The 13,674-nt window shown below is 37.4% G+C and overlaps 1 protein-coding gene across 2 annotated transcripts in view; it reads right to left on the reverse strand.

Moving 5' to 3' along the window:
• Nucleotides 1–2,142: 2,142 nt before the first annotated feature.
• CFAP97 (cilia and flagella associated protein 97) overlaps nucleotides 2,143–13,674 on the reverse strand; it is a 42,153-nt gene continuing 30,621 nt past the window's right edge. For both annotated transcript variants that reach the window (XM_043558620.1, XM_043558631.1), the window contains exons 4-5: nucleotides 6,608–6,758; nucleotides 2,143–5,256 (exon numbers count right to left, since the gene is read on the reverse strand). In XM_043558620.1, the coding sequence (XP_043414555.1) occupies nucleotides 5,129–5,256; nucleotides 6,608–6,758 (279 nt within the window). In that variant the 3' untranslated portion in view covers nucleotides 2,143–5,128. The remainder of the gene's footprint in view (nucleotides 5,257–6,607; nucleotides 6,759–13,674) is intronic.

Here is a 13,674-nt window from a genome sequence, read left to right on the forward strand (position 1 = left end):
CCTTGTTGGATGTGGAGCCTAGTTTAAAAAAAAAAAAAAAAAGTCGCTGAGCTTTTTGTGCAGGGAAGTGACATGATCAAATTTCCATTGCAGCACTTTGGCACCAGTGTAGACAATGACTTGGGGGACAAGGAGATAGCAGCGGAAACAAAAGAGCAACATAACAGCAAGGCTAAGAAGGGGCTTGGAGTGCTGGTTAAAAGAAGCCAGAGGGAAGAGGCTAGGCTCACCCTCAGGCTTCTGTCATGGGTATGAAAAGACAATAGGATCATGTTAATCACCATCCCCGACCCTGGAAAGGACACAGTGGGGGAAAAGAAAATTGGGCTGCTTCATTAGACAGTGGGCCAAACACCTTCAGGTTCAAGATCAGCACAAGTCATTTGTCAGTTTCACCGTAAGATCTAAGAATTTTCTTCAAAAACAAGTGGGTCTGTGGTTTATAAAGGTTTCCACATTGGCAGACTAGGTAAGTGCAAACCAATGCTCCCTCTGAAAACTACTAGAAAAGGGATTCAAACTAATATTTAAAATAAAAATCTGCTCGAAGGCACTGGAGAACTAATAAGGCATGTGATATTATGGGGCCAATGCCAAGATCTGAACCCACAGAAGTGAGCCTAGTATTTGGGGGTCAGTTTTCCCCATGGAGTATCTTCAAATTGTGGAAAACATAGCTGCAGTGCTGAGGAACTAGAAACAATTTGAAAGACCTCTTGAGGGAAAAGGGACAAAAACCAGAACCCAGGGCCTTCCAAGAAAGGGGAGCCCTAGATAAACACCCATTTGGACTGGGACCCCCGAAGGGTGACACTGTGACAATAAGGGAACTGGAAGCCTGCAGTCACTGATGCCGACTCAATCTCTGTTTTAATGCGATTTGCAACTTCGAGCACCCTGCTGCCTGCCAGAAGCAAAAGTAAATCCTGTCTGGAAGAAAACACCATTCAGAGCAGGGGTCAACAAACTTTCTCTGAAAGACAAGGCAGTAAATATTTTAGGCTTTGTTGGCCAGATGGTCTTTGACACATTGGCTTTGCTGTATTGCAAAAGCAGCCTTGGACGAGAAAATGAATAACCATGGCTGTGTTCCATAAAAGTTATGTACACACACTGAAATGTGAATTGCATAATATTCACGTTACAAATATTCTTCTGAATAATAAAAAAACATTTAAAAAGGTAAAAGCCTTTGAAACCTGGCTGGCTCAGAGGCTTTAAACTTGCAGACCCCTGATGTAGAGTTTTAAGATCTTTCTACAATTTTTCATATAAACCAAAAACACAAACATAACTTTAAAACATCCTATTAAAAATATATTCTAGGAGCGCCTGGGTGGCTCAGTCAGTTAAGACACTGACTCTTGATTTTGGCTCAGGTCATGAGCTCACAGTTCGTGCGATGGTACCCCGCCACATGTTGGTCTCTGAGCTGGGCACGGAGCCTTCTTAAGATTCTCAGTCTCTCAGTCTCTCTGTGTCTGTCTCTCTCTCCCCCCTCCTCCTCTGTCCCTCCTCCACTTGTGTGCCTGTGCACTGTCTTAAATAGATAGATAAATAAATAAATAAATATAAAAATAAAAATATATTCTAAAGAGCCCATGGGTTAAAAAGTAGAAATCACAATGGAAACTCAAAAATATTTTGAACTTAATGAAAATAAAAAAGGCTGTGGGCACCTGGCTGACTCAGAAGAGCATGTGACTCTTGATCTGGGGGTTGTGAGCTCAAGCCCCACATTGGGCACAGAGTTTACTTAAAAAAAAAAAAAAGCCTGAACATCAGTGAACTACACATCCATTTCAAGTAATTAGAAAAATAATGGCAAATTAAACCTAAAGAATAAAGCTGGAAGCCAATAATTAAGGTAACAGTAGAATTCTTTCTTGAAAAAGAGACAACAATGCCAAATGAACCGCATGACTAAAAGGGAAAGGTAAGGAGCACCTGGGTGGCTCAGTCAGTTGAGTGTCTGACTTGGGCTCAGGTGATGATCCCGCAGTCCATGAGTTTGGGCCCCGCGTCAGGCTCTGTGCCGACAGCCTGGAGCTCCAGTTATCTTTTGTTCTTTCTGTCTTCACTATGTCAAGCTAATTCTTCAGGCTTAAAACACGTAACAGATGGGGAAGTTAAAAAAAGATGTTGATTTTTAAGTTTATTACTAATCTTTATTCATGGAAATAAAGTAGCCATTAGCATTAAGCACATTTCCTAGGATGGTATACAATCATTTATAGGTTAAGATTTTGGCGTTTAAGATATTAAACATCTTATAAATTTAATTATTAAAATATAATAAATTCAACTGTGTCTCCAACTTATACTGGCCATAACACTTTGCATAGTGTGCAGTGCCTGAATCTGAACAGGAGAAGCGCACACGTATCATGATGACCTCTTTCTAAAGTTGCTCCCGTACCATTTTTGGACACTGGGTTAATGGTTTGAGAACTGCATTACACTACATTTATAAGCAAACCAGAAAACTTTTATTCGGAGTAGTAGCTAAGAAAGCAGCCTTTTAATGGAGACTGAACAAAGTAGGGAAAGTGTGAGATAAAATAGGTATCCCTTAGGAAATAATCTCAATAGTTCAAAATCTTGTTAAAATGGAGGCAACATTAGTTGAACATTTGACAGATATGAAAATAACTCTCAATAAGAATCTTGCCTGATAATTTTAGATTCTGGATTATAACTTCCAGTTGCAGATGTAAATTTCCAAAGTATATATATTAGGTCCAAGTGAACCTAATATGTAGTGGTGCTAGGTGATCCTTCACCTTTTAGAAGTTCTTGAAAATAAAAATAGTACACTTACGATTCCTTCATAAAAGTGTCCCTTAAACCTTCAAAGTAGCTTGGCTTATATCAGAAAATAGTGTATTCTTCCACTCCTATCCTTCTATTTTTACTTATCGTATATAAGCACTCATGACGACAGACCTGTGAATTCTGCTTTGAAAGGACGAACATTGCTGCTCGGAATTCCCAACTTTTACTCCAAGTTGGATCCCAGCTATCAGCGATACTTTGATGAACCCGCCGTCAAAGCAGTAAAAACTGAAGGCATGAAATTAGTATCTAAAATCCAAATATAGCTTGATCTATAAAAATTATGTGTTGTAATCCTGACCTATGACAGCAAAGGCCATATAAAATATATTCAGAGACTAATGTCATGAACATAAAAGGTTTATATTTTTATATATCTATATCTAGATATCTATATCAATCTATCTATATATATCTATATCTAGATATAGATATATATAGATAGATATTCCCTAACAACTTAAAAATCAATTTCTAAAAACTGGCTTACCATATCAGGCGGGTGTCCAAATTCGGCATTACCTTATCTCTTCTTAAAGATAAGTTGTTATACAAACATTAAAAGTGCAGTAAGCTAAACACAAAAGAAAACAAAACACCCCTGGTTTAGCAGAGCTAAAGTTAATAAATAAAGCAGACTGCTAAATGATGTAAAAACGTGGGCACCAGAAGAGAGCTTCAAATAGCAATGAATGAACATTATAGCCCAAAGAAAGAAGCAGAAAAATGTGTCAGGTTGTGTTCACATGAATTTTTTTCAACACCACTGTTGCCACACTTCACAGGCCCTATCTTCTGACAAAATCTATCAATGCCAACTTAAGACCAAGAAATTCTGAATAGATATTTAGCAACATGATGTTTGGCTTACTGCCCAAGGTGGTTAGAAAAGTAAGTTCAGTCCACATGCTACAAAAGCTTGAGTTAACTTGGAAAAACAAACAACAAATATTATCACGGCTACAGAGCAAGAACTCACATTAAAAAAAGCAAGATTTGGCATTTAATATGGAAACTTCCCAGTATATGAAATGAGAGCCCACAGATCGACAGAGAAATATTCTGATTCGTCAACTATATGACACCCTATTTGCCCTTACTAATTCCATTAAGATTACCAGGATTTGCAAAGTGGGACTGGCAAAAATGGTTCTGCCAGAATTCAACTCAAAAGCCCCAACCAAACAAGAAAATTAGCTGACATCATTTAAAGTAGCCTCAACAAAATGTGTGCTATTTCTCCTCTACCATTCATATTTTAATTTTCTTTCTCAGTCCTTAAAAATAGTAGCTGGAATTTCCAAAGCTTTAAGACCACACATTTCTTATTTATCTCCTCTCTGAATATAGTAAACACTGAAACGTAACACAACTTGTTAACAGTATCACTTAAAACACTGTTCTGACACAACTCAGGATCTGTTTCTTGCCTTTTCAAACTGGTGGTGCTATTGTGCTCGACAAATAGTTGCTTTTGCTTGTGGTGATCTGGTCCTTGGACAACCTATTCACAACGTAGCGGACTGTGACTCTAAAGTCTACCTCATTTCTCAGAATCGTTAGTGGTACTTTACCTGAATGTGTAAGAACGTGGAAGAGAAGGAGCTTGCTTCCAAGATGAACTTTCTAATACTCACAGTTTGAAACGGTTTGGAATGGTTGATCACATTTTTAAGATCTAACTCAGCACACTTACTCATATGGAGGTAGTAGATGCCTTTGGTCAATCACAAGGGCTGCCCTAGTACAAGCTTCTCTCAGTCTGCTCACCAAATCTAAATCAGCTCCACCAATGGAAACAAATTTCAAGTTTCGTTTCACAGTAAGTATACAATCAAGTCTTACAATCAAATTAAGAGTTATACCACCTGAATTCTGGAGCAAAGAGAAAACAGTTATATTTAGGAGCTATGATCATGGTTTAAAACTTATAAAAAATTAAAAAAAAAACATAAAACAAGAACAACATAGTTAACATCTTGGGTCCAACATACAGTGTGATATTATCACAACTGTTTTGTCAGTGTAAGAGCTGAATCATTTTCTATGTTGAGAAAATATACATGCATACTACCATTTTTCTATCAAATACATATACCTCTCATAGAAATACATCCTCACAGGAAACACTGATTTTACATTAAACTGTTTTTTTAAACAATTTTGCATTGAATTACAATAAAATTACAACTCGTAAATTTTACATTATAGACGTTTACACAGAGAATTATAATAATATACAAGAGCACTTCAGTAAGAACTGGATGAACAATGTTTAAAGTAAAAAGAGTTTTTATAACCAAGCTGTACGAACATTAGGGGGCTTAGGTCTTAGCAACAGGCCACTGGATGTGTCAAAAACTGGTCGCTCACTCTTACAACTGAGACCACTGGTAGCACTGGATGTTCTAGAAGCTCCTCCTGAAAATATATGAAGAACAAGAAATAATTTTATTTAAACTAAATACATCCATTAACCCTTGATAAACTTCCTCTCCTAATTTAAAGTTCAGAATAAATTTTTCTTCCCTATCTCACATGAATTTTTAGTAGTTTAGTATGATTCTCAAACAGGAATGCACTTCAGAACTCCCTGTGGAAATTAAAAATAATAATAAACATGCCCGGACTCTACATTGGGGGGGTTCAGATTCAACAGATTTGGGATGGGAATACATGTTTTAAAAAGCTGCTCAAATGATTCAAGCAATAAAAGAAGCCACTTTATATAACTATTTACAAATTTGTTCAAGAAATAATTAACCATGTTCAAGGCATAATGCCGAGTATGAATTACTGGATTAAGACCCTATGTCAGTCAATGACTATAGCAAGGAAGTGACGCTTGAAGAATGAGATGAATGAATGGATTCACTAGTCATTTGAGTGTTTAAGACTCACAAGAGCACTGGGAAGTTGGGATGTCATAGGTGGTTACAGCTTTCTTCTAACATTGGCTTCTCTCTCACTCTTTTTAATTTTTTTTAATTTTTTTTTTAACATTTATTTTTGAAGGACACAGAGTGTGAGCAGGGCAGGGGCAGAGCAGGAAGAAGACACAGAATCTGAAGCAGGCTCCGGGCTCTGAGCTGTCAGCACAGAGCCTGACCTGGGGCTGGAATTCACGAACAGTGAGATCATGACCTGAGCTGAAGCCGGGTGCTTAACCCAGTGAGTCACCCAGGTGCCTCGGCTTCTTTTTTTATGGTTTAGAATGCACACATGGAGCGACAGCATAAACTTCCTGTGTCACACACCCTAGCATGAGGTGGCCACTCCATGCTACATTCTGTGGGACGCACCACTAGCTGGGTGTGTGTTGATCACAGGTCAGGCATTAGGAGGGATTATATGTGATGACTCTACAGACTGCTGATTCCTGTTTTAGTTAACCAGTGAGGAAGACAAAGCACACATAGGGGCGGGAGGCTATTACCAATAATCCTTAGCTTGTTAGGGGGAATGTCTCAGCCACTTTTAAACAGCGTTATCTATTCATTTCTTCCTCTAACAAATGTAATAAAGTGTCTACTACTGAAGACAGTATTGATATTTTCAACCGTTTTTCTTGTTTCTTTCTTGTGCTACTATTACATGCTGTGAGTGAAACCTGAAGTTGAGTGAACTAACACAAGAGAAGAGCATACTAGTGAAAAATAATACAATGCCTTCCAGAAGTCAGCCATTTTCAAACTCTATCCAAGAACATAAGTTATATTTTTTAAAAAGGATAAAATACACACAAGAACAAAATAATTCTGAGCATGCTTACTTAACGGGCTATACTGGCCAAGAGTTGATCTCACTCGTCTGGTGGATGGTGATGAGCTGAGATAACCCATATTGCGATGATAGTCCATCAGTTGTTCAGAGCGTTTCATACCAACTGTTGGTTTCACAGATTCAAGTCTTTTCAATAGAGCCTTCATTTAAAGACAATTCAAAAGTCAACGTTAGATAGAAGTAAGTGATAGCAATAACTCAGGAAAACAACAGCAGTAAGTTTTTAAAAAGGCACTTTAAAATATTTAATTCCAGCACAGTTAACATTAAAGTGTTGTATTAGTTTCAGGTGTAGAATATAGTGATTCACCAATTCTGTTATTTGGTGCTCATTATGATAAACGTACTGTTAATCCCCTTCACCTATTTCACCTGTCTCCCCACCTCCCCTCTGGCAACCATCAGTTTGTTCTCTACAGTTAAGAGTCTGCTTTTTTGTTTGTCTCTTTTTCCCCCTTTGTTTGGTTTCTTAAATCCCACATAGAAGTGAAATCATATGGTATTTGTCTTTATCTGACACACTCAGCACAATACTCCCTAGCTCTATCCACGTTACAAATGGCAAGATTTCATTATTTTTAATGGTTAAGTAATATTCCATTGTATATATACCATGCCTTTCTTATCCATTCATCTATTGATGGACCCTTGAGCTGCTTCCATAGTTTGGCTATTGTAAATAATGCTGCAATAAATATAGGGGTACAGATAGCTCTTCAAATTAGTGTTAAATCAGTAAATACTTAATAGAAATTTATGAAATAAAGATTTTAAAATCACTTTTGAGATGCTATGTGAAAAAATATTTCAAATAATATACTTTCAGGAAAATCTAAGGGTTTGGGGCACCTGGGTGGCTCAGTTGGTTAAGCCTCTGATGTCAGCTCAGGTCATGATCTCACAGTTCAGGAGTTCGAGCCCCACATCAGGCTCTGTACTGACAGCTCAGAGCCTGGAGCCTGCTTTGGATTCTGTGTCTCCCTCTCTCTCTAATCCCTCCCCTGCTCGTGTTCTGCTCTCTCTCTCTCTCTCCAAAATAAATAAACATTAAAAAATTTTTTTAGGAAAATCTAAGGGTTTCACCTATCCTATAAAACCAGTATGGTTTTAACAACTGATCACAGGCACATCTCTCTTTTATGTCAGGTTACAATGTTTGGAAAGGTGTTATAAATGGAAATGCATGAAACCTGATTTTCTCAGAGAATGGACAAAACGGGAGTAATATAATGCTAAAAGGCCAGTGTGTTCGTTCAACCTAGACATCACCACAAACCTATCTAAGCTACTATCAATTCTATATATGACTTTAGAGCACTGGCTTTCTAGCTGTTTACTTTCCAGTTGTGCCCCAACTGGACACTGAGGAGAGGCCAAGGGGGTGGCCTCTCAGGTCTCCCGCTCCCAGTTTCTACCGGTCCATCTGTGCTCTCCATGTTGCCTGCTTCATATACTAAATATTCTGCATAAAATCTAGTTTGGAAGAAAAAAGTTTTTACTCTTAAGTTTGAAAATCATCTACTATAACTTTTAAATAGATATATAAACCAACTAGCCAAGGCAACATAATATCCAGTAACATTGTATTTTAATATGATTCCGTAACAGAATCTAATGTGTAAACATTCCTAATTTTATTTTCTTTCCTCATATATTAAAAGGTAGAAAGTTTGTTTCATTTTCAAAGGTATCGTAGAGAAGGGAATATCTGAGCAGACCAAATGGATCAAGGAATTGATCTATGATTGTTTTATTATCTCTTTATCGAGTTAAACTATCTCTGTAGCAAGTTGATCTTTATTTGAAAAGAGAATGCTTGTTCAGCACTCAGATTGCCATTAAAAAACCAGCCTCTTGAATTCAGTCACAGGACAAATTTTTTTCTGCACACCTTGTTTTTCCTTCTGCCTCAACGTTGTTTTCTTTTTATTATGGCAAAGAATACATAAAATTTACCATTTTTACCATTTTACCAATTTGCCATTTTAAGCTTACAGTTCAGTGGCATTTAGTATATTCACATCACTGTGAACCATGACCACCAACCATATCCAGAACTTTTTCTCAACTTTGTGTTTGCTCTCATCAGTTTCACCCTCACCCTTCTATTCTGACTGGTGTTCTGAGTAATTCCTGAGAAGGGATAGATGGTAGTAGAACAAGTCAAAATACTCCAGAGAGCTGTTTAGAAAAGGGAGAAGGAAGGTGTTACAGAAATACATGGAACCTGGAGACAAACGGCAGTGATCTAGAGCACATGAAGCAGGACACCGACCAAGTGAGAGATCTCGGCCTGCCAGCTCTTTTTGGCATGAGATGGCCTTTCTCAGTCTTTACCTTCTAAGGCTAGAGCACACCTAACTCCCTCAGGAAGCCAGACTCCACTAGAGTTAGCGGTTTTCTCTGCTGAGCCCAGACTTACAATTTAAACATGGTTCCGTCTGTAAAGTCTATGGTCTTGCCATCACAAGACCATATGTGGTCTTTTTCTCACTGTACATAGTGAGGCTGTGTATTTTAAGGGCAAAACCTCCTAGGATTATACCTTTTCTACCTACAGTTTGTAACTGCTCTGAGTTATGTAAGACACTGGAAGGAACAGAAGAAAAAATACAAAATATTGCCCTGTCATTTATAGTTTGCATAAGAAGAGAATACTCTTGCATGCCCGAGTGACACATTTATAAGTGAGTAAGAAACTTCCTACGTATCACACCATGTACTCTGCTAGGCAGGGCATCGTTTGCCGTGTCATCTGATTATCCTATTAACTACCCTCTGAGCTGTGGGGGGGACAGGACAGAAAATTTATTTTCAGTTAACTACTAACTTTGGTTTTTTGCTAGTAGAAGCCTCACTATTTTTTGGATAAACTAATTTCCTAAATTTGTTTATTTGGCTAGATGTAGGTTTTTCTTTTTTAAATTTTAAGAAAACTGCGACGCTTATTCATCAGATATAAAACATATAAAGTAATATAATCAAAATCAATTCTGAAATAATTTGACAATAAGGCAAAGAATAAACCCATTTTGTTGTCCTGATATGTCACTTATCAAGTTTACAGACAGAAACTTTGGAAAACGAGAGAGAGATCAGCTATCTAAATTACATGGAACTATATCATTTGTATGTCACGAATAAGTTAAGGAGAAGTTAAAGGGATGATTTCTACTAGAAACAGCTCTTGCTTATAGAAACTATCAAAATATGAAGTACTGATTACTGTATAAAGTGTAAAATCAAAAGTAGATACATTTTAATCTAGTGAATAATTCAGTACTTCTGGGTAAAACTTAAAAAAATGACAGTTCAAAATATTTTAACATTTGCATCAGAGTGAACAAAAATGTAAGCTATCTAGTCAGAAAGACGTGCATTTAAATCCTGGCTCTTCCAATGATTATATGACCGTATGACTTGATGTGGGTATTAATGAAATAATCTCCAAGAGTCAGTTTTAAGCAGTAATAGAGATAATGCATATAGAATGCTCACAGCAGTCCCCGGCATTTGGTACAGAGTTATCAAACATTAATGCTACCATTCATATTGCTTTGTATTATTTTCTAGTTTTTTGACATGCACTAGTATTACCTTCCTAGCTATGTTATATATTATATGACAGGACAGTATTTTATAGACATTTTTATATTCCTTCAGTGTCTTACATAGATCACAGCAGACATTAAATAAATATGTTTCATGAATTGAGAAATGATAAGAATGGTTACTTACATTCCAATTTGTGGTTTACAAATTCTTAGTATTTTCAATCTTAGAATCTGCTACTCAAATCAAATTCTAATAAAGAATCCCAAATAGTTTGTCCAAATATTTGTTTTTCTATTTAGGAAGTATTCTTTTTGGAAGGAAAACTAACCCAACCTGAATCCTGTCCATCTCTGGAAACAGAAAAGTTAAAACAAATGAATGACTAATGTGTTAATGATTTCTGCAGTTGTCAGCAGAGGGGAGGTGCTTCATTGTTTCTAAAGTGATAAAGCAAAGACCCCGAAGGACATTAAAGAGTAACAAGCATCCTACAGTCAGGGAAAACCAGGATTGTTCTTCATATTTTCCTGTAACTGAAGCCACCCTTAGTTATCATTAGCTTTCTTTCTTGTATGATAGGAGACACAGACAATAACCAGAGAAGGAAGAAAATCAGAGTGAACTATAAATTATTTCAAGATCTTATGAATCACACTTGAATTCTTACACTAGGTATGAGCTTTACCATAAAAAATTTTTTTAATGTTAATTTTTGATGGAGAGACAGAGCATGAGTGGGGGAGGGGCAGAGAGAGAGGGAGGCACAAAATCTGAAACAGGCTCCGGGCTCCGAGCTGTCCGCACAGAGCCCGACGCAGGGCTTGAACTCACAGACCATGAGATCATGACCTGATTGAAGATGACGAGATCTTTGAGATCATGAGATCATGACCATGAGCCGAAGTCGGACACTCAACCAACTGAGCCACCCAGGAGCCCCTATATGAGCTTTACCATAAATCTTCATCTTTGTGACAACGTATCACTCTCCGCTTGATAGTTTTCACATTCTATCTAAGAGGTCTAAAATTCCTCCTCTGGGGCGCCTGGGTGGCTCAGTCAGTTGAGTGGTCAACTTCGGCTCAGGTCATTATCTCGCGGCCCATGAGTTCGAGCCCCACGTCGGGCTCTGTGCTTACCGCTCAGAGCCTGGAGCCTGTTTCCGATTCTGTGTCTCCCTCTCTCTCTGACCCTCCCCCGTTCATGCTCTGTCTCTGTCTCAAAAATAAATAAATGTTAAAAAAAAAAAAAAGAAAAAAAATTAAAAAATAAAATAAAATAAAATAAAATAAAATTCCTCCTCTGGACTAGCAAAGAACAGAAGATGGAAGGAGGATTCTACCTTTCATTTAATGTTTTTAAGAATGACCTGCATTTTCTGAATTTGTATATGCATTACTTTTATTTTAAAAATATTTTAACAAAAAAAAAAATATTTTAACAGAAGAATTCCTGAATGGAAAGATTATGTTCTACTTTACTGCCTACTTTCTCTGGATTTAAAACTAATTACATATATATGTATGTGTGTGTGTATTCTCAGAAAGTTAAAAAAAAGAAAAACAAGTTAATTCCATTTGAACCCTAGGCTCTAATCCTTATCTGTTCCTTACGGAATCTTCCTTCTTCCCTAATGTTGCTTCAAATACTCACCTCCCCTCATCCTCTTCTTTCACATACAAAGAAGGCAATTGACATACATTTAAATAATGAAATAATCTCCCGGTGCCTGGGTGGCTCAGTCATGACTTCGGCTAGGGTCGTGATCTCATGGTTCATGAGTTCGAGCCCCACATGGGGCTCTGTGCTAACATCTCAGAGCCTGGAGTCTGCTTCAGATTCTGTGTCTCTCTCTCTCTGCCCCTCCCCTGCTCGCGGTCTGTCTCTCTCTGTCTCTTAATAATTAATACGTGTTAAGAAAAAAAAAAGAAATAATCTCATTTCTTTTAGACAGCAAAGCGAAGTATAAATACCCTTACTCACCTGATCACCCTCTCCTTCTGCTAAGATTATTGTGGTACTCTTTCATAAAAATAGGATTCATATTATATTCAAATGAATTAAGGAAATATGGCTTAATGAGAGTATTTCAAAATTCACGAATTTAAAAATGAGACCCATTTTTGGAAATTCACAAATTTTAATCGAGTCTATGTAGGGTAGCAAGCATGCCCTCTACTAGATAAAATTACTTTTTCTTTATTATTCCTTTTATTTGTTTCCTTTTTGAATGAGAAGGAAAGGTAATATTTGCCTCCTGAAACATAATGAAAATTGTGAACTTCACCAGAAAGATTAACAATATGCTTTTAACTCTGAAGCACAGGACTCGATTTTATACAGGATCTTTGCCTTCCTGTTCTACCCACTCAGCACAGCACTATTTCTTTGTTTTGGATTATGTCACTCTAAACAGCCTCTGGACTACCAGCAAGCTAAAGTACTGGAACAGAACTCTTCAGTCATCATGCCTGTTGGCTGTCTGACTGGTCTCTGTCACTGGAGATACAGGAATGAAAGAAATACAAATCATAAACATTTAGAGGTAATGGACCCTGCCTGTGCACTACATCTGACACAGAAATAACCACGAACGTGTGTGGGTGTGTACACGTGTGTATGCATGCGTGTATTTTGATTATGAACAGGCTAGCAAACAGATTAAAAAATATACCAGCTCACACAGAGGAACTATTAGAGCTAATATAGATCTAAAGAAGCATTTGGAAGGTGGCAGATTATAAAATACATATGCAAAAATTAACAGTTTACAAGAGCAAACAGAAAATGTAATAAAAAATTTCATGCACAGGGTCTCCTGGGTGGCTCAGTCGGTTAAGACTCTTGATTTTGACTCAGGTCATGATCTCACAGTTCCTGAGTTTGACGCGCCACATCGGGCTCTGCATTGACAGTGTGGAGCCTGCTTGGGATTCTCTCTCTCTGCCCCTCCCCTGCTCCCTCGCTTTCTCAAAAATAAATAACCTACAAAAAAATTTAAAATTTCATGTACAAAAGCACAGAAATACATAGTTCTGAAGAAAACCACAAAACTTTACTAAGGAAGGGGCACCTGAGTAGCTCAGTCAGTTAAGCATCCGACTTCAGCTGAAGTCATGATCTCATGGTCTATGAATTCAAGCCCCGCATCAGGCTCAGTGCTGACAGCTCGGAGCCTGGAGCCTGCTTCAGATTCTGTGTCTCCCTCTCTCTCTGCCCCTCCCCTGCTCACACTCTCTCTCAAAAATAAACATAAAATTTTTTTTTTTAATTTACTAAGGTAGAATATAAGAAAGCTTGAATAAATGGAAAGACATACCATAAGAAGATAATATTTTAAGACCGCCAAACACTCTCAAACTAAAACATAAATTTGACATACTTCTAATGGAAATTTATAATAGAATTTTAAAAAATGTTTAAGTTTATTTTTTTATTTAGAGAGACAGAGACAGCATGAGTGAGGGAGGAGCAGAGAGGGAGAGAAAGAATCCCAACAGG

The sequence above is a fragment of the Prionailurus bengalensis genome, chromosome B1 (genome assembly GCF_016509475.1).
Source record: "Prionailurus bengalensis isolate Pbe53 chromosome B1, Fcat_Pben_1.1_paternal_pri, whole genome shotgun sequence".
Taxonomy (NCBI): domain Eukaryota; kingdom Metazoa; phylum Chordata; class Mammalia; order Carnivora; family Felidae; genus Prionailurus; species Prionailurus bengalensis.